The following is an 18,997-nucleotide window of genomic DNA, read 5'->3' on the forward strand; positions in this document are numbered from 1 at the left end:
AATGATGCAAATGTCACCAAATATGAGACAAATTCAAATTCTGCCATAAATTTGAACTTGTCTCATATTTGGATTAATTTTTTATGGAGCCGCTAAAGGAACATTGTAATGGAAAAAATATATTTCAATGCTTTTTCATTCTCTCGCAAAAGTTTTATGCTTGCTCGTTCACAGGGGAATGCAAAACTTTTGTATGAGAACCCGAAAACATTGATTTACAATTTTTCCTCCCATCTCATATTTTTTGTCATTCAGATCTGTGTTCCCTTTCAAAAGCTACACTCAATGCTGCATAAGCTTATGCAAATGAGAAATGTCTTCGACATAACCAGCTGTGAAAATAGTGTGAAAACACATCAATGAAATTGACCCGGAGGTATTTATAGCCTCAGCCGGTGGCGGCATAGGTGCACCTGCTACACAAGGCTATACATAGATGAGCTTCAGCTGGAGCAAACCAGGTCTTTTAGTTTTCAGACCAACTCTGTGTTATGGTGTGTTACTCTCTTTCAAGACTCAACTTGGGATCTTTGTTAGGAGTTTTCAACTGGCAGTGTGCAGATTTCTCTCTCTTTCTCATCTCTGTTACAAAGAAACATTAGTGGAAAGAGTTCTAGTTAAAAGAAATCTAACCAGTTGGAAACGAGTCAGGGCTCTCAAGTTTTGAATTGAGTTCAGAGTGAGATTTTGGCGACCGCAACAGTGGTTTGGGTGGGGACAAGGTTCTGATCTGAAAAATGACACTAATTACACTAATTTGTATAAATAAATAATATATATATTTTTTTTAATTCAACATTTCTGTGTGTGTGTGTGTGTGTGTGTGTGTGTGTGTGTGCATAGTAATAATTCTTGCATTTCTCTATTTCAAAAATGTCAGGGAAGAGGCAAATTAATGATCCATAATAATTTGGAATATTTTTTTCTTCTTCAGAATTTACTGTTGTAAATATAATTTATTCTGAAGCAATAGTCTCACCAGTGTTCAATCAGCTTTGAGATATTTAAATCTGCATATCTTTGATATTTTTACCTTTTATGAGGGGCATTTTCCCATAATCTTATTAAATATAGGCTATGCTTCAGATTTCATTTTATATTCTTAAATTTGATCTATAAATTAAATTAGAATAAGACACTGTAGGGCTGTTGCCAATCAAATTAAATCATTTACACTGAAACATTTTATGAGATGGTTTTAAATATTTTTGAATATACAATTAAGAAATGTTGGAAAGAAAACATTAAACTAAACAAACAGTAGGTGGCAGAATGTAAACGTTGTTGTTGCTGGAATATCTAAATCTTACCCGGATACAGCAATGCTATTTTCTGATTGGCTGTTTGGTAGCTGTATTTTTTATTTGATTGGCTGGTGCGTGGCAGGGCCGTCTGAACTCTTATGTGGAACTCACTTGATTCCAACTTGGTGGGCATTATCATGGAAATTTCTCTGCGTGAGAAATACAAGGTGTGGCGTGTGAGCGTGTGAACGAGTTGAAATGCATGTGTCTCACGCCCAATGCGTGAGACTTGAGAGCCCTGTTGTGTATCCATGTTCTCTTTCAAATAACAGAACTGGATGCGCACGTTTATAGCTGTGTGTGTTTGGGGAAGAGCATGCGGTTCGCTGCATTGAGTCAGATGAGTGCGAGCATTGTGAGCCTTTACAGTTAGAATGCTTTATGCTCGTCTTGGCTACTTTCAGTCCGCACCCATGTTCGGAGCTCTCAAATGGGTTTGTTGAGAAGCAAGAGACGGGTCCGTCCCTTTCGCTTGCTCGCTCACCAAATACATGTTTCCCCAAGTGATCCCGAAGTGCGCTTCGGGGTTTCTTCTGCTCATGCTGGGAATGATGATGAATCTCTGGGTCCACGGACCTCAAGCAGCCGGCCTGCGATCATTCCTCACATGATAGTAAATCCATACAAGGAATTTATCAAGGTGGTTGTTCGCACGGTGGCCAGGGCAGTTTGTCTGGCACCGTGAGTGAGATATCCCCGAACGCAGTGAGCTTGAGGTTTCTGTCTGGTGGCATGGATAAAACAATTTACTTCACGTGTTTTTGTGCCCTTGATGTCGACATTTTCGACTATCAAGGGTGTGAAATCATCTGGATATGTGAGAATACCCCAGGTACCCCATCTCTCGCCTGGGTCTGCACTTTCATTAAAGAGTCATATCCTCCCCACGAAGCCATGTAGAAAATAAACTTCGGATTTCTTGGGCAAAGCTTATATATATGAATTATATATTGTATATTATTTTACATTGAATATATATATTGTATATGATTTATATAAGAATACTAAATATAAGGAGACAGGCTGGTGCTGCACTGCATGCTATGGCTATCTTGCAGGCATATCAGGCTGACCTTCTGAAGGATTTGAGGTGTTCATTTGGTGACTCAGTTAACTCTGTAGTGGCCAGATTTAAAGGAGTGGAAGAAACACAAGGAAGTGTTCACTCAGTTTCTTCCTCAATGCACTCAAGCGGAGGGGCTGTCAGCCACACAACCTCTCTTCGGTCCTTCAAGATTTAGGGGGGTAATAAGCAGAGTGTGGCGAGTCGCGCTCTCCCTCGTAAAGACTGGAGACCGGCTCGTCATCCTCAACATCCTCCCAGGGCAGACCTCGTGACTATCATCAATATAAGAAGTCCGATGGTCTGGTGCCCAGTCTGCCCCCACGGGACAGGGCGTGTTGAACATTTGCTCACCCCATTCAGTTATCCTCAAAACCACTCCATCCCCGTCGCCTCTGGTGATTCGGGGGGCAGCAGTTTCCAGTGAAAAGTTAGACTTTCAGTTTAAATCCTGCTATCATCCAGGACATAGAACATCTAACATCCCCTCAACAGGAAGTGTTAAAATTGTCACTCTCAAAGTCTGGCAGCGTGGAACTTCTGCCAGGCGTTTCTGCATGGGAGTTAAGCACAGTAAAATTAGTTAACTAATTTATTTGTCGTCCTCCATGTTTGAACGGCGTGGTCTCCACAAGTGACAGCAGTTATTTCCTGGTCCCCAGTAGGGTGGGGGGGGGGGGGTGTCCAATCTTAGATCTTCGGGCCTTAAACCATGAAGCAGTTAAAGTACTCAAGGTCAAGATGTTACAGTGAAGGCGGTCGTGTCGCATATTCAACATTGTGATTGGATTCGGCACGACTGATCCGAAGGACGCATGTATTCACATATAAAGACTGCCACAACACAGGAATTCCTCAGGTTCGCTCTTGGGGGCAAAAGCTTACCAATTTCGGGTCTTCCATTCGGCTAGCCTTCTAACCGCACGTATACGAAATGCATGGATGTATTACTGGCTCCATTGGGATTCCGGGGCATTCACATTTTGAATTGCATAGGCGATTGCTAATATTAGCACAATTGCATGAGATGGTGCTTCAACACAGAGACAGTGTGTTAGCTCATCTAGTTTCTCTAGGGTTGAGACTCAACATCAAGAAAAGTGTTCTTTCTCCTGCCCAGAAAACGACTTATCTAGGGTTTGTTTGGTTTTTGGTCACGAGGTGGGCACAACGGTTTCCCGCTCGAATTAAGACCATTCAGTATACCCTGAGCAAAGTCAGGCTAGACCAAGATCTTACTGATCATCAGCACCAGAGTGCTAGGTCTCATGGCATCAGCATCCACGGGTTTCCCTTTTGGGTTGTTGCACATAAGACTGTTTCAGTTGTGGCTCAAAGCCAGAGGACTTGGGGCCAATCCTCAGACATATAAAGTGGCTTCGTACACTAACTATGTGGTTCAGACCCCGGTTCTTGCCTTGGGTCCCATTCTAGGCGTACCTTGTCGTCACAAGTTGCCAATGACGGATGCTTCCCTGACGGGCTGGGGTGTGGCCTTAAGTGGTCGTCCAGCCCAACGGGAATGGGAGGGTCATCAACTCAGTTGGCACATCAACTGCCTCGAGTTGATGGCTGTATTTCTGGCCCTGAAATACTTTCTCCCCCAATTGAGGGGCTGTCATGTCCTAGTGCGGGTGGACAGTACAGCTAAAGTCTCATATATAATCACAAGGGAGGTCTGTGCTCACGCTATCAGAATAGCGAGACAGATTTTTCTCTGGGCTCAGAACAAGTTCCTGTCACTCGAGCAGTGTACATTCAAGGGTGGTTGAATGTGGGAGCAGATTTACTGTCCAGACAGAATTACAGATGGGGGGTGGAAACTCCACCCAGAAGTAGTCAAGCAGATCTGGACCAGATTTTACAGAGTGGAAGTGGACCTCTTCGCCTCTTCTCAGACAATGCAATGTCCCCTATGCTTCTCTCTCAGTCACCCAGCCCTGCTGGATCTGGATGTGATGGTTCATACATGGTCCAAAATGCGTCTGTATGCCCTCCTTCCAGTCGCTCTGCTCCCAGGAGTTCTAACCAGGGTTCGCCAACGCGGGTCTTGCTTCTTATCGATAGCGATGCATTGGTCGAACAGGGTTTGGTTCTCGGTGATAGTGTCTCTCCTCAACGGCTCGCCGTGGCGATTCCGGCGAGGAGGGACCTTCTGTCTCAGGCAGAGGGCATGATATCTCACCCCAGGCCCGACCTGTGGAACCTTCATGTTTGGCCCCTGATGGGCACCATGGGACACTGGGCTTTTGTCTGCAGTTATTGAGACCATCCTAAGTGCTAGGGTGTCCTCCACTCTGAGAGTTTATGCTAATAAATGGGGTGTCTTTGAAAGATGGATGTATGACACATGATGCAGACTCAGTCAACTGCCAGGTTGCTTCAGTTCTGGATTTTCTGCAAGAGAAATTGTCATCAGGCACTTGCCCCTCCACTCTCAGGGTTTATGTGGTCGCTCTATTGGCTTGCCACACTCACACTGGTGGATGGGGTGCCGCCCGGGATGCATCCTCTGCTCGTTCGCTTCGTTGTGCCAGGCAGTTGAGGCCTCCAGTAAGAACCAAGATCCCTTCATGGGACTTAGTTTTAGCCCTCGAGGGGTCTGGTTGAGACCCCCTTTGAACCATTAGAGTCAGCGTCTGACAGACTTCTGACCCTTAGAATTGTTTTTTCTTTTGGCTACAACTTTCTGCAAGGAGTTGTCAACAGGCACTTGCCCCTCCACTCTCAGGGTTTATGTGGCCGCTCTATCGGCTTGCCACGCCCTGGTGGATGGGGTGCCGCTTGGGAGGCATCCTCTGCTCACTCACTTCGTTGTGCCAGGCAGTTGTGGCCTCCAGTAAGAACCAAGATCCCTTCATGGGACTTAGTTTTAGCCCTCAAGGGTCTGGTTGAGACCCCCTTTGAACCTCTAGAATCAGCGTCTGACAAACTTCTGACTCTAAAGATGTTTTTTCTTATGGCTATAACTTATCTGAAAAGAAATGGGGACATGCAGTCTCTGTCAATATCATCATCCTGCTTAGACTTTGCCCCAAGCTTTGTGAAAGTGATTTTGCATCCTCATCCTGACTACCTGCCTAAGGTTCCTTCTTCGACTGTACATCCTGTCACTCTTGAAACCTTCTGCCCTCCACCGTTGACAATGCCAGATCAGGAGAAACTTCATAGACTGTGTCCAGTCCATGGTCTTCAGGCCTACGTCCACCGCACTAGCCAGTGGCGTAAGTCAGAGCGTGGGTATTCTCATTCCCATTTGCATAAGCTTATGCAGCGTTGAGTTTAGCATTTGAAAGGGAACACTTGGGGTTACTTGACTGTAACCCTGTTCCCTGATAAAGCAGAACGAGATGCTGCATTGCTAGGCCGTGCTGATGATGCTTCAGGATGGGTCTTCAAACAAAAAGATCTTTTGGCTCCAGCTGAAGCTCATCTATTTATAGCCTTGTGTAGCAAGTGTGCCTATGACATCACCGGCCGAGGCTATAAATACCTCTGGGTCAATTTCATTAACGTGTTTTCACACTATTTTCATAGCTGGTTATGTCAAAGACATTCCCATTTGCCTAAGCTTATGCAGCATATGCAGCTTATGCACAAAGTGTTTCCAACCTCACAGTCTCACTAATTATTTTACAAATATTAAAGTGATCACAGAAGAACTGAGATGAAAGTTTATATTTTGGATATAAACACTGATCGATATGGTTGCGATCAAAAAAGAGCAAATCACCATTTGAAAGTAACTTGTAGCTTCAAACAATGCTTGTATCGATTACACCGTTACATTAGTTGGTGGCGACAAGTGAGTGTTAAAAATGTATTTGTCATTGAATCATTCAGTCAAGAGATTCGTTCAATAACACTTATTCATCTGATATAATGAAACAAGTAAAGTCTTTATGAGTGAAGGAGTCATTGAATAATTAATTTGATTAAATAATTCAAAATTTATTAAATAGACTGCAGCAATTAACATTTTGTCAGAACCCCTAGTAAATTACATGTTATGTTGTTTAGTTTTTTTTTTTCCAGAATCGTGAGAGAATCGTGATATCTATTTGAACCAGTCAAGTATAGTATTTTGTTAGATTTACACTTAAGAAAAGAAAAGGCCAATTGGGTAATATTCAGTGTTTTCTTAAATTAGTTATTTCTGTTAGTGATCTACATTCTGTTTCCAGCCTCATCTTTCAGAAACACCCAAGATATTAGAAAAGATGTTTCACTTACCCAGTAAAAGTGACAGACTCCTGAAGAAAACCCTCATGTTCACTTCTCGATTCTTTCTGCTTTTATCTGAGCACTGAATGAAAGTTGTTCCTGTGAGAGGAGAGAGAGATGAGAGATGATAGAATGATGCAAAAGTTCAGCTTTACATACCAGTGTGACTTCTGTCAGTCGTGTCACATGATCACATTTCTCCTCCTCCATTCCCATATTTCTCTCTCTTTCTTGTTGACTGGAGCTGGAACATTTCTCAGACAAAAACGGTATTATTTTTCAAATAAATCATCTTTCAAATCTGTGTACAAACAAACAAGCTATGAGATGAATGTATTTAGTAATAAATTATATCAAAATAATCTGTACCAATGCAGTACCAATAATCTCTTTTATCCAAACCAAGTCAGGTTAAAAAATGGTACATTGACTTGTCATAAGAGATACCTACTAGTACCAGGTATAGATAGCAATGACCCTAACCCTTTGACTATAAGCAGGGCCGTTTGAAGGAATTTGGGGGCCCCAAGCAAAATGGACATGGAGGCCCCCCCAATACCAACCACTAGAACCCCCCTTTTTTACAAACATCTATAAACATTACATAGATAGACGGACCAGATATTCCTAACACTTAGTTAAGGGTTACTAGTTGGTTTGTAAACTGTCTATAAACATTATCTGGATGGTTATTATAAAGTTGCAACAGATGACTATAATACCTTGTTAAATATTTAATAAACAGTACCAGTAAAACATGTGGGTTGTCCTGATACTGTACTTCAAAATGTAACAGTGTAAAAATTGCCACACAGAATAAAGTAACTGTTCAAGATCCATTGGTAACTTATAAAAATAATGTCATATTTGCATAAACTGTCACTACCGTATATCCCGACACTAGCACATTAAGATAAGCTATGAAAAAATCATGTTCCTCTGCCTCTTTCTGGTTAAATAATGTTTATAATAATAGTTAATATAGAATGCTATATTAACTATTCCAGGTTATTTATGCATAGCATAAATAATAGTTAGTATAACATGCTATGCAACTTTCATCAAAACCTATTACAAAGTCAATTCAAGTCAACTTTATTTATATAGCGCTTTTAACAATGCAGATTGTTTCAAAGCAGATTCACAGTGTTAAAGAGCAAAATTATGCAACTGAATTTTATTCAGCCGCATAGCCCTTCCGGAGAAAATGGTGATGTCATCAGTTCATACAAAGCTATAGCAATGTCATTAAATACGATAAACAGTGATTCTGGAACAGATCTGCGTCTTCCTTATCCCGTTAAAAAACATATTACAGTATGTAACCATATTCCGTCCGTTCGAAAAAAAAGTTGCACTAACTGTTCGTTACAAGCAGCATTTGCCGTCAGGCAGGTAAGTTAGCTAACATAAACATATTTTTGCTAGCCTACTTGTTGCAAAATTACACCATTTTTGTACAAGACAAGTAAAGCTATTTTATCCTGTGTAATTTATCACTTACCACTATCTTGTTTTTTCTTATCCTCCTCTTCCTTTCTCTTTTTTCTTTTCTGGCTTCCTGAAGCAAAATTCCGCTTCATGATGACTGCCGAGGAGGTTTTGTATTTTGCCGGCAGCAGAGATCGCGTGGTTGCTGGCTGCTGTCAGCGACTACTGAGAGGGGCCCCCTTAAGGGGGATCCCGATAACAGTGTCATTGCACTTTACTGCATTGACTATCAAAGGGTCTGTTAACCTGTCGTTGTCTTGGGGCCTCAGGCCAGCTCGGGGCCCCAAACAATTGCTTGGTTTGCCTGCCTTGTCGCGACGGGCCTGACTATAAGTCAAGTCTCTTTTATTTACATAGCGCTCTTTACAATGCAGATTGCTTCAAAGCAGCTTTACAGTGATAACAGGAAAACAATGCAACAAAGTTTGTTTAGGCTGTAGAGCCACTCTGGAGAAAAAAGTGATGTCATTGCCCAGCTAAGTTCAGTTCCCTTTCGAAAGGATACTCGCACTGACTATGTTTACATGCTTCCTCATAATGCGATTATAATAGGATTTTGACAATATTGCGATTAAACTTTAACTCAGGTAAACGTAGTCACTGTGTCCTGAGACACTATGGGGAAACGCCTCGGCGTGACTGGTATCTGAAGCAACTGTAAAATCACGGCAATCGTATTGGCCGGCGACAGCCTATGACATCATACTAGTGCCACCAGGAAGTATATAAGGGGCACCTAGAGAACATGTCATCCTCTCTTTATCGTATTCAGTGACTGTTTGTTTGAAGCGATTGTTCAAAATCAAGGTAAGAATGGCTTATGTGAGCAAACATTTCAAGTGGTGTGTGGATTTGTATTCAAAGCTTTATGACACACACACACAACTTGTATGTTGTTGTTTGGGCATCTACCTAAGGGAAGAGGGACCGGCATCTATTCCCAGTGGCTTGGTCCCTCTCACTGAGAGTAGACTGAGATTGCGGGGGTCTCAGATGAAGCTTGTTGAAGAGTTAGAGACAGGTGTTATCTCACTCTTCAACTGCTGTAAGTAAGAGACAGTGCTCTGCTCCTGTCAAGCCAGGAAGAGCAGGAGATGGCTATCGAGGGTGAAGAAGGTGAGGTGATGATGACTTTGTTCCATCATTGGAACCCTTCTGTGGGTCCAGCGCTGGGCTTGTTAGTGAGTGTATCCTTTCTGACGGTAAGAGTATGGCAGGCCTCATTTACAGGGAGCGGTTATTCACAATATTTTATTTTATATAGTATTATAGCTCCCATTATTAGGGAAGGTTATCGTCACACCGTTACTATGTATCTCCTCTCCTCTGAGAGTATTTTTTGCAAGGTTTTTTATATAGTGGGTTTATATAGTTTTATATAGCAATTCTCCTCTGGCCAACAAATGAAGTGTATAATTATGATTCAGGCAACATTACAGGTCAGAAGTAAGATTGGATCGGAACATTCAGAATAGTTGAATATTTGTCCAGTTCAATCTGGTTGAAGGTCGGAGTCATCATGCCGGAGACGGGTTTGTTGAGGATCAGTGCCACTGGCTGTCGTGTTGATGATGCCTTCTCAGGGGAGAGTCTAGTTAACAGGATCTCTGCAGACACTTCAGGGCTGCGTTCTGGTCATATCTAGGCGCAGGTTCACCATATATAACCCAGCTACAAATCAACCAAAATGGATCTCCAGAGAGAAAACTAAGTGAGATTCTTCTTAAACTATATTACGATTTGTACTCGTTTTTTTATTATTATTTTATTCAAATTTTAACATTCTTACTTTAATTCTTGCATTATTTACTCACTCATGTCATTCTTTCCTTTCAGTGAAACACCAAGAGTGAATATGTTTTTTTAAGTGAATGAAGACTGAAGCTGTCAAAAGCCAAAATGACCAAATAAAATGCATCACAGAATTGGTTCATATTCTCTACGCTATATCTATCATGTTGTTTCCATCTTGAGTGCTGCACCTGCCACTTTTTAAATATTTTTTCTTTCTCATTTCATAGACACTGCAAGATCACAAGATTTTTTTCACAAGGCATTTCTAATTCATGGTGAAAGCCGTCCAGTATCTCGCCCTTCATGAGGGAAAGCTCTGTTTCTAACAGAGATGACACAAGATAAAACTGTTGAAACACTTTAAAATGTACAGAGTAACATGTGTTCATATAGTGATGCATTGTGTGCTGCTTTGGCCACCTCATTAAACATTACTTTTTTTTACTTATTCTTCTTTCCTGTGGTTTTCTTTTATTTCTGTGAGTATGTTATGGATTCATGTTAATGTGTTTGGCCAACATTGACCATTGCCAAAGTAATTTTATTTAAACTTTAAATCATGCATATTTGAAATGTAATTTCATGTTGGTAAATTTGAGCTTCTGCTTAAAAATCTCTTATTTAAAACTGATTAGACTCAGATGGTCACTTAGCATGTTTGAAGCAAGTTTCGACAATATGCATGGCAAGTTTCCTTGAAGTCATTTGCTTATGTAAATCTACATGTAAATGTTCCCAAATTTCTCTCTGTGCCAGCATCTTTGGGTTTGGTGTGTAGTGACGCCAGCAATAAGGCCAATGTTATGAGTTTTAAGTGATTTTTCAAGATCCACCTACATTAACCTGGCAAGAATCGTATTTATTTCTAATAATGTCTGATTATAGTCTTCTTTTTTGGTGCCCCCGGTAGACTTCATTGTCATTTGAGTAGGCATACCACAAATCATTTGAATAGGCAGACAACTCTTATGCCTACATGTAAATACATTTTGTGTCATCTTTTCTTTGGAGAAAAGCTAAGAAAATGACTTTATGTAGATGAGATGTTGTGACTTGCCGGTGGAACAAAGATGGCCAGTGAAGTGGCTGTTTGCATTCAGACCACAAATTATCTTTAGTTGGTTAATTTTTGTCACTTGGCTTTTATCAAGCTCCATGTGTGATCCACAGATGTGTGTTTTAATAATTGAAGAGTCTTTTTCTTCCTGACCTTTTTTGTCTTTGAGATGTACAGTCAGTAATTGTACCATTAATTTGACCTCACTTTTGTTAATATTTTCTTATTTCTTGGGCTTCACTTTTTAACTTTCCTTGTATAACACTGACTTTTCTGCCATGGTACGTGTGCACAATTAGACAATACATTCAGTAGTCCTTGGACACATTCGCACACACCCAGACATCCAAGACAAAACATTAAGATACACATACACACATTTTGCGCACATAAATGTTTCACTTACACCTTTATATATGACCTTTATTCCTTAATAAATTTGAGAATGTTATAGTACTGCACTGTGTCTGTGGTTCCTTGAGCATTCTCCCAAGATCTTGCGCTGCAGCTGCTGCCACACATCACAGGGGTGGACATCGACTGATGATTGAGAATATTGATATACTGATAGTCTACCTAAAAGTTAGATTCTAACAGTCATTCAATATTAGTATATTTAGTGTGCCTTCTCAAGATTAATTGAATACATTCAACTTAGGTTGAATACTTTTTCACATGCCATCTGATTTTGCTATTCTGAACACATTCAATTTCTTTATTTTGATATAATTTTAGTGTCTTCTGGAAAATGTTAAGCAAAATAAAATTCTACATTTAAAGGACTAACCACATATTACAAACTCAGATGTTAGATATCAGTACCAACAAGTAAATCTTGTAAACCAGGGTTCCTCAAATCCAGTCCTGGAGGGCCACTGCCCTGCAGAGTTTACTTCCATCCCCAATCAAACACACCTGAACAAGCCAGTCAAGGGCTGCGTCCGGAAACTGGAAAATGCTGCCTTGAGGACACATTTCAAGGTAGGAAGGCATCAAGGCAAGTTCGAATCCAGTGTTAGCTTCACTTCCTGCCTCTGATCGATTTTTGAAGGCAGCATAGATGTATCCTATGCTGCCTCTGATATCCCACAATCCTATGCATTCCATTCAGTGACAGTTCAAAAGAAAGATGGCATCTGAAAGTTGCGGTTACTGGTCAGTTTGTGTATAAATTTATGTTTTTGAACAACCTTTTCCACGTCTGATATCATTTCTAGCGAGAAATTATAAAATAAATATTTGTTTAGTTCTCACCAAAGCTTGCTTTATTTTGCTATATATCATTAAACTGTTGTGCTGCCTCAGAAGTCTGTTTGAAATCAGTTTTGTGAGGTACCTTTGTGTGCTTTCGCTGCCTTACAAGTCATTGCCTGAGAAGGCAGCAAGGTAATAAATCAGCTGCCTAGGTTTTCGGATGCAGCCAAGGTCTTCAGAGTTAATAGAAAATTGCAGGCAGGTGAGTTTGATCATGGTTTGAGCTACACTGCAGGACAGTGGCCCTCCAGGGCTGGATTTGAGGAATCCTGCTGTAAATCATATAGATCATCTGACATATGTTTCATCTAAAATCTCTATAGGTTTTTACAGTTTATAAAACCCTCCTTGTGAAAACATTAGGGAGTTGGCAAGAAGTCACAGACTGTGGTTTCAGCATAATTTCCCTTGTGGAAAGACAAAGAACAGTTTTGAAATTATGTTATTCTATTGCAGGGGTGGCCCAATGTCGAGAGCCCTGGAGAGCCACAGTCCTGCAGAGTTTTGCTCTAACCCTGATAAAAACTCTCCTGCCTGAAGCTTTCTGGTAAATCTTAACACCTTGATTAGCAAGGTTGATCAGGGTTGGAGCAAAACTCTGCAGGACTGTGGCTCTCCAGGACAGACATTGGCCACCTCTGATCTAATGCCTCATCATCTTTAAAGTGATTGGAATATTCCTGTAAAGTAAAAATTAGTTTTAGGGCACAACTTGGTGACACAATAGCCTAGAAATCTAGACGCGTAATTTTCAGCCAGGGTCGTCTAGCAACTCTTCGTAGACTTGCAAACTCTGGTCAGGCCAATCACAGCATGTATAGAGTCGGTGGGCAGGCTTAACTTAATGATGGCAGAGTTGTGATGGTTCCGCATGAAATCCCTGCTAACAAAGAATGTTACGGCACTGAAGTCAATCTTAAAAAAGGAAGATGTGTTCTGAGTTTTGCCGACCGGATACGGCAAAAGTTTAATCTATCAACTAGCTCCACTGGTGGGAAAACGCATTGGACTCAGCCACAATCCACTTGTTGTTACCACTGATAGCGCTCTGGTTGGTTGTAGCGCTATCCTATTGTGTGCAGAGGGAATTTGAAAGACAACCGTTTATCCCGCCTCTCGGATTGAGCCCTGCCAACGGTGTGTTCCCAGAGCCAACATCTTGATGTGGGTCTGGCTTGTCAGGCTAGTGACACAACACCATACACTCTAAGAAGAAAAGGTTCAAAGATGAACCATTTGAGGTTCCTGGCGATTGCAACTGTAGGGGAATCTTAAAGGTAAATTTTTTTTTTTATTTTTTTTAAAGTCTCTGTTAGATGTTGTCTCCCTCCTTTGGCCGGAGCCATCCCAGGAACATCCCATATGTGATTTAACCCCTTGGCCAGACCATATGTGTTTTCACCACATATACCTCCCTACGGGCAGGATGTGGTCTCCGCAGTGTCAACCCAGGGCACGCTTTCCCAGTGTTATCCAAGTCTGACTGTTTTTGGTCATGTAGAACAGCAGTCGGCTTTCCTGACGTAAGTTCCGCATAAGATGTGAAGGTCGTGAAGCTTACGCCAGACACTGGAAGAGGTCAGAAACTGTGGTGTTTTATTAGGGATCCCAATTCGTCGGTTCACATTCTGACGTACGTCGAACGTGACCGACTGAAAGGGAATGTCTCGGTTACCTATGTAACCGTCGTTCCCTGAAGGAGGGAATGAAGACGTACGTCCCGTCGCCACAGTTTCTGTGCCGCTGCTGTGTGTAACAGAACATACCATAGCATGCTGTCAGGCTGGAGAATCCTTTATTTGAGGTGTTATTGGTTCATTCGTGATCAGACTCTGACTTGTAACATTATGGGCCAGGGCTCGCAAAGCCCAACGTCCCGGGTTATGTGTTTTTCAGGCGGGCTACCTAAATCTTAAATAGTGAAATAAAATTCTGTGTGTGCGTGCGTGTGTGCGTGCATGTGCGTGTGTGTGTGCGTGTGTACGGTTCGCGGTTGTATTCACTGATCGGGCCGGCCAAGTAATAAAATCATAACATTCCAATCATTCGCGGGTGGATGAGAGATGGATGAGAGAATCTTTGTGTTTGTTTGATAAAGACATTTTGCCAGTCCTCTGAGCATTTCCCCACATGCTTTCAAAACAATTCCTATATGTACTGAGGGGAGCTGAAGCTCATTAAATATGCAAATCTTATTCAATCCTAGCCATGGACGTTTACTTCCAAATCTTCAGTGCGGCACGCCCATTGAGCGTTTCTTCAGAGAGCCTCAAAACCAGGGTAGAAAATAACCTATACTTATTCATTATGATGTTTTTAAATGTAAAAAACCACGCAAACGTCATAAATTGACCTCAGACAACAGTATAAAAAAATGTAAAAAGCCAGTTCATGACCCCTTTAAAGTTATGATCACTAATTATGAGCACAGTAGCAAAATCAACAGTCGTTATTATAAATGACGTTATTGAACTTTAATACACATTAACTAATCTAATGAAAACAGACACACACACTCTAATTTGTACAGTAGCAGGGAAATGGTGATATTAACGGAGGATGGAGTCCCAAATGTCTCAACCGAACTTGCTTGACGTGCGAGAACAAAACTCTCACTGTAACACACAAGAATGAACCTTATTGGTTCTTGAGAATTAAACTCATTGGCTCTTGAGGAAGCTCAAACGTGCTGCGTAACATGAGAATGAACCTCATTGGTTCTTTGTGGAAGCTTTATAAAACAGTACAGCACTGTTTTTACTAAGGGATTCAAATCGGGGTCTCCGGCGTAGGAGGCGGATGCACTAACAAGGTCACTAAAGACCACAGCCACTAGTGCTCCTCTTGAGGCCAGGGGAGTGAGGTTTACACACACAGCTCTTACTGGCCTGCCTCCATTACATTAGGTATATGAGGATTTCGGGCCTTGGTACTGTCTTCATGAGTCTCTGTTTCCTGATATGGCCACGGATTTATGCATTAAGGTGTTACTTGGGTTTAAGTTTGTAGAACAAAGGAGGGTCTTCTTTATTGGTCAGCTCTGTCATTACAAACCCTAGTTTTGAGATTAAGCAGGGATGAGAGAGACATGAGAGGTCTCCTTCCGCATTTAGGAACCAGGGATTCATTTTATGAATAAAACAGCACTGCTTTAAATGGTCAAATTAAGTTTAAGTTCAATAATAGCACTTTATGTGATACAAATTTATTTAAAGCAACTTCAGAGTTTAAGCATTTTCAGGAATCCGTAATCTCAAGTTTCACATACAACTTTATGATGATCAACATTGAGGAACAGAGAATATACAAGTAATGTAATGTTTCTCTTTATTTTATTTTATTTTTATTGATTTATTGTATTGTATTGTAAAGCACTTTGGATCAACTATGGTTGTTTATATGCTCTATAAATAAACCTTGATGGCATGAAGAACTGATCCAAAAGTTTTCCCGTCATCACTTCTTTCTTTGAGCACATTGAGCTGTAAATGAAAAGTTCATTACATTATAAAGACGTTGTTTCCTATTTAATTTGTAGTGTATTTTTACAATTTTTTTCATTCTTGTTCAGTTTTCCAGTGTTTCTTGTATGAACACACTCACCGGCTGCAGCTTTCTTCCGCATCACTTCCTGTTCGGGCAGTTGAGACCAGCGCAGCTTCACGCCAGAAATCCCTCTTCCCGCCAGAACAGATTCCAGCTGAAACACGAACATCTCTTAAAACCTCTATGAATGCGCTCAGATTTCTGTTTTCTCTCTCTCTCTCTCTCTCTCTCTCTCTCTCTCTCTCTCTCTCTCTCTCTCTCTCTCTCTCTCTCTCTCTCTCTCTCTCTCTGTGCGCATGTGCGGAGTGAGTGTGGAAGGAGCCGTTTGTTTGGGAGTGAAAGTGTCTCTTTGTTTGACTGCGATTTCTTTACTTTTTTTTTTTTTCTCTCTTTATTTATTTTTTTTTCTTCCACTTTTTTATAGTTAATAGGGGGAGTTTAGAGTGGAAATGGCGGACCTCTCAGGGTTAACAATCAAGCATGTTTGTAAGTGTATGCCTGAGGCCGCGGTGTCAGTGGAGGATTGTCTGATAGCTGTGAGTGCGGCGATCGGGGGTGCAAATATCAAATCTGCCTCCCGTATGAACAAAGCAATTGTGTTCTTTCTCAGTGAAAGCCACATGGTGGACGATTTAATTGAAACAGGGTTGATAATCAAAGACGTTTTTGTACCTGTTTTACCTTTGTCAAGCCCAGCTAAGAAAGTCATTTTATCAAACATACCGCCGTTTGTTAAAAATGAGAAACTAGAGCATATACTCCAGGGGTATGGTAAAATAGTAAGTCCTATTAAAATGATTCCTCTCGGTTGTAAAAGTCCAGAGATTCGACATGTGATGTCTTTTCGGCGTCAGGCTTTAATGATTCTGAATTCTCAGAGTGATCCATTGAACCTGTCAGTGAAGTTGAGTATTGAGGGAAAGGATTACACTGTTTTCATAAGTTCAGAGTCAATGAGGTGCTTTGTGTGCGGTGAGTTTGGACATATAAGGCAAACTTGCCCGAGGCGAGATAAAACCAGCTCCGGCTCCAGGTGCGGAGGTCAGTGAGAGGGCGGCCGGCGCAGATGATGCTGCGACCGCTGTGGCGTCAGAACCGCAGCCGGACGGAGCGATATCTGCGCCCGGTGATCTGCCCGAGGAGAGACCGGTGCTGGGGGCCTCCGGAGACGGCCTGGTGGAGGCGGTGGAGGAGGAAGCCGGGCCGAGTCATGCTCCCGCTGATGCGCAGCTGGAGACGAGCTCGGGACAGGTGGGTTTGCAGCCCATGCCTGAAACTGTTTTGATGTGCGATGGAGGACAGGCGCAGCCTGATCTAATGGAGAGTGATATTACTCCTGAGGAATCGTTTAAACAGAGTAATGACATTTCATCTCAAGCCTCGGTGGATTTAATGGATGACTCTGAGAATGAGCATGACGATGCGGAGTTAATGAGAAACTACGCAGAGGATTCGGAACGTATCGCTGGAGGTAAGATTAAATTCTACTCGATTCAGCAGATTAATAATTTTTTAGATACCACTAAAGGACTTCGTAAACCGAGAATCGATTCATATTTTCCTGATGTAAATTTGTTTTTATTGTCCGGCACCATGGCTATGAGAAAGGCTTCCTTTGAAGAGCTTGATAAACCAAAACGGTACCGTCTCAAGAAACTTCTTAGTAACGTTAGAAGTTCTTTGAAATTACAAAGTAAAAAATGAAAATGTTTTGGTTGTCAAATAACCCTTGTGGAGTATTTTTATTGTGTGGTTATCTTTTATTCTTTTTCATGGCACCTTTGAGATTTAGTTCATTGAATATAAATGGGTGTCGTGAGGCTTTGAAAAGGACTAGTCTTTTTGATTATATTTTTATGAAAAAAAGTAGTGTGGTTTTTTTACAAGAAACTCATACGGATGCTGATAATCAAATCCAGTGGCAGAGTGAATGGAAGGGACAGGTTGTTTTGAGCCATGGCTCAAGTAACAGTGCAGGAGTAGCTATTCTTCTTGGAGTTGAGTTTAAAGAGCAGAATGTGAGCGTGTTTGATGTTCTACCAGGTAGAATACAGAGAGTTGATGTTACTTTACATGGGCTCGTTTTTTCACTCTTTAATGTATATGCCCCTAATATTGGGACTGAACGCAATCTTTTCTTTGGGAAACTTCATACAGCATTAAGCAGTGTCCCACAGGGTAGAATGATCGTTCTGGCTGGAGATTTTAACTGCACTTTAGATCACACAGTGGACAGGAATCATGAAGAACCTCATAGGCCGTCAGCAGATGTTTTTAGAAAATTGGTAGTTCCCATTCAGTCGGTCACGTTCGACGTACGTCGGACGTACCGACGAATTGGGATCACTTCTGGGAGCCCCTATCAGCTTCGAGCTATCTAGAACCGGCCATTGAACAATTGGCGTGCGAGATTTGCATCTCGCGCCCCGCCCCGCACCGCGGGTATAAACAGGAAGCGAGAGCGAATGCACGCTGTCATTCACTTAGGAGCCACACAGGCGCATGAAGGACTCACTCTCTTCAACAAGACGAGTATTTTTCGCTGCTATCAGCAAGACTGTCTACAGACACCGTAACCAGAGGAGGACGCGTGTTGGAGAAACGGCACCTTTCAGTGGGATCGCGCTGAACTCATCGAGCTGCCTCTGAGTGCAGAAAAACTGCTGTTATCACAGCAACCTGTTGGTCTGGGTAGAGCGTTTTCCTGCTGAGTACAGGCACGGGCTGCACTAACAATCCCGTGCGCTGTCGCGTTTCCCCCTGAGTGCTTCAGCACAGAGCGTTTTCCTCACAAAAGAGCTTCACGGGTGACGTGCCGTCTTTTTCAAGATGTCTTACCACTCGTGCGTTTCTGGATGCGGTTGTTTCCTGTCCTGACGGCCACGATCCCTCTCGCATAAACATGTTGAGACTGTGTCGTGGGTGATCCATGTTCTCCCAGGGGAACGGGGTCATGTCGACGCGCTGGTCATCTCACCTTCCGCGTGAGGGTTTGAGTGTTCAGCGCGCCGTGTGCCGGGTGACAGCGCGGGTTGCCACGGCAACTCTGCGCGCGTCACTCGGCGCCTCCGATGCGCGGTCGAGACTATGATGCCTCAAACGGGGTTGAGTCCCTTCGCTTATACCCCGATCTAGTCGCTTTTCTGGTGCACCAGAGGGGGGACTATTTTGGCTGATAAGCCTGGGTGGCCTGAGGATTACAGTGAGGCTTCCCCGCCGCGTACATCTCTGTGGGCCCCTCACTCCTCTATCGCATCGCAAGCA

General features: G+C 42.2%; 1 protein-coding gene across 1 annotated transcript in view; it reads right to left on the reverse strand.

The window, feature by feature from the left end:
* LOC307118779 (fucolectin-like) overlaps positions 1-15,902 on the reverse strand; it is a gene marked incomplete at both ends in the record, with an annotated part of 39,927 nt that extends 24,025 nt beyond the window's left edge. The window contains one exon of the mRNA XM_079804562.1: positions 15,791-15,902. Coding sequence (XP_079660688.1) covers positions 15,791-15,902 — 112 coding nt within the window. The remainder of the gene's footprint in view (positions 1-15,790) is intronic.
* Between the last annotated feature and the right edge of the window lie 3,095 nt (positions 15,903-18,997).

This window comes from Gobio gobio (assembly GCF_949357685.1).
Source record: "Gobio gobio genome assembly, chromosome: 2".
In the NCBI taxonomy this organism is placed as follows: domain Eukaryota; kingdom Metazoa; phylum Chordata; class Actinopteri; order Cypriniformes; family Gobionidae; genus Gobio; species Gobio gobio.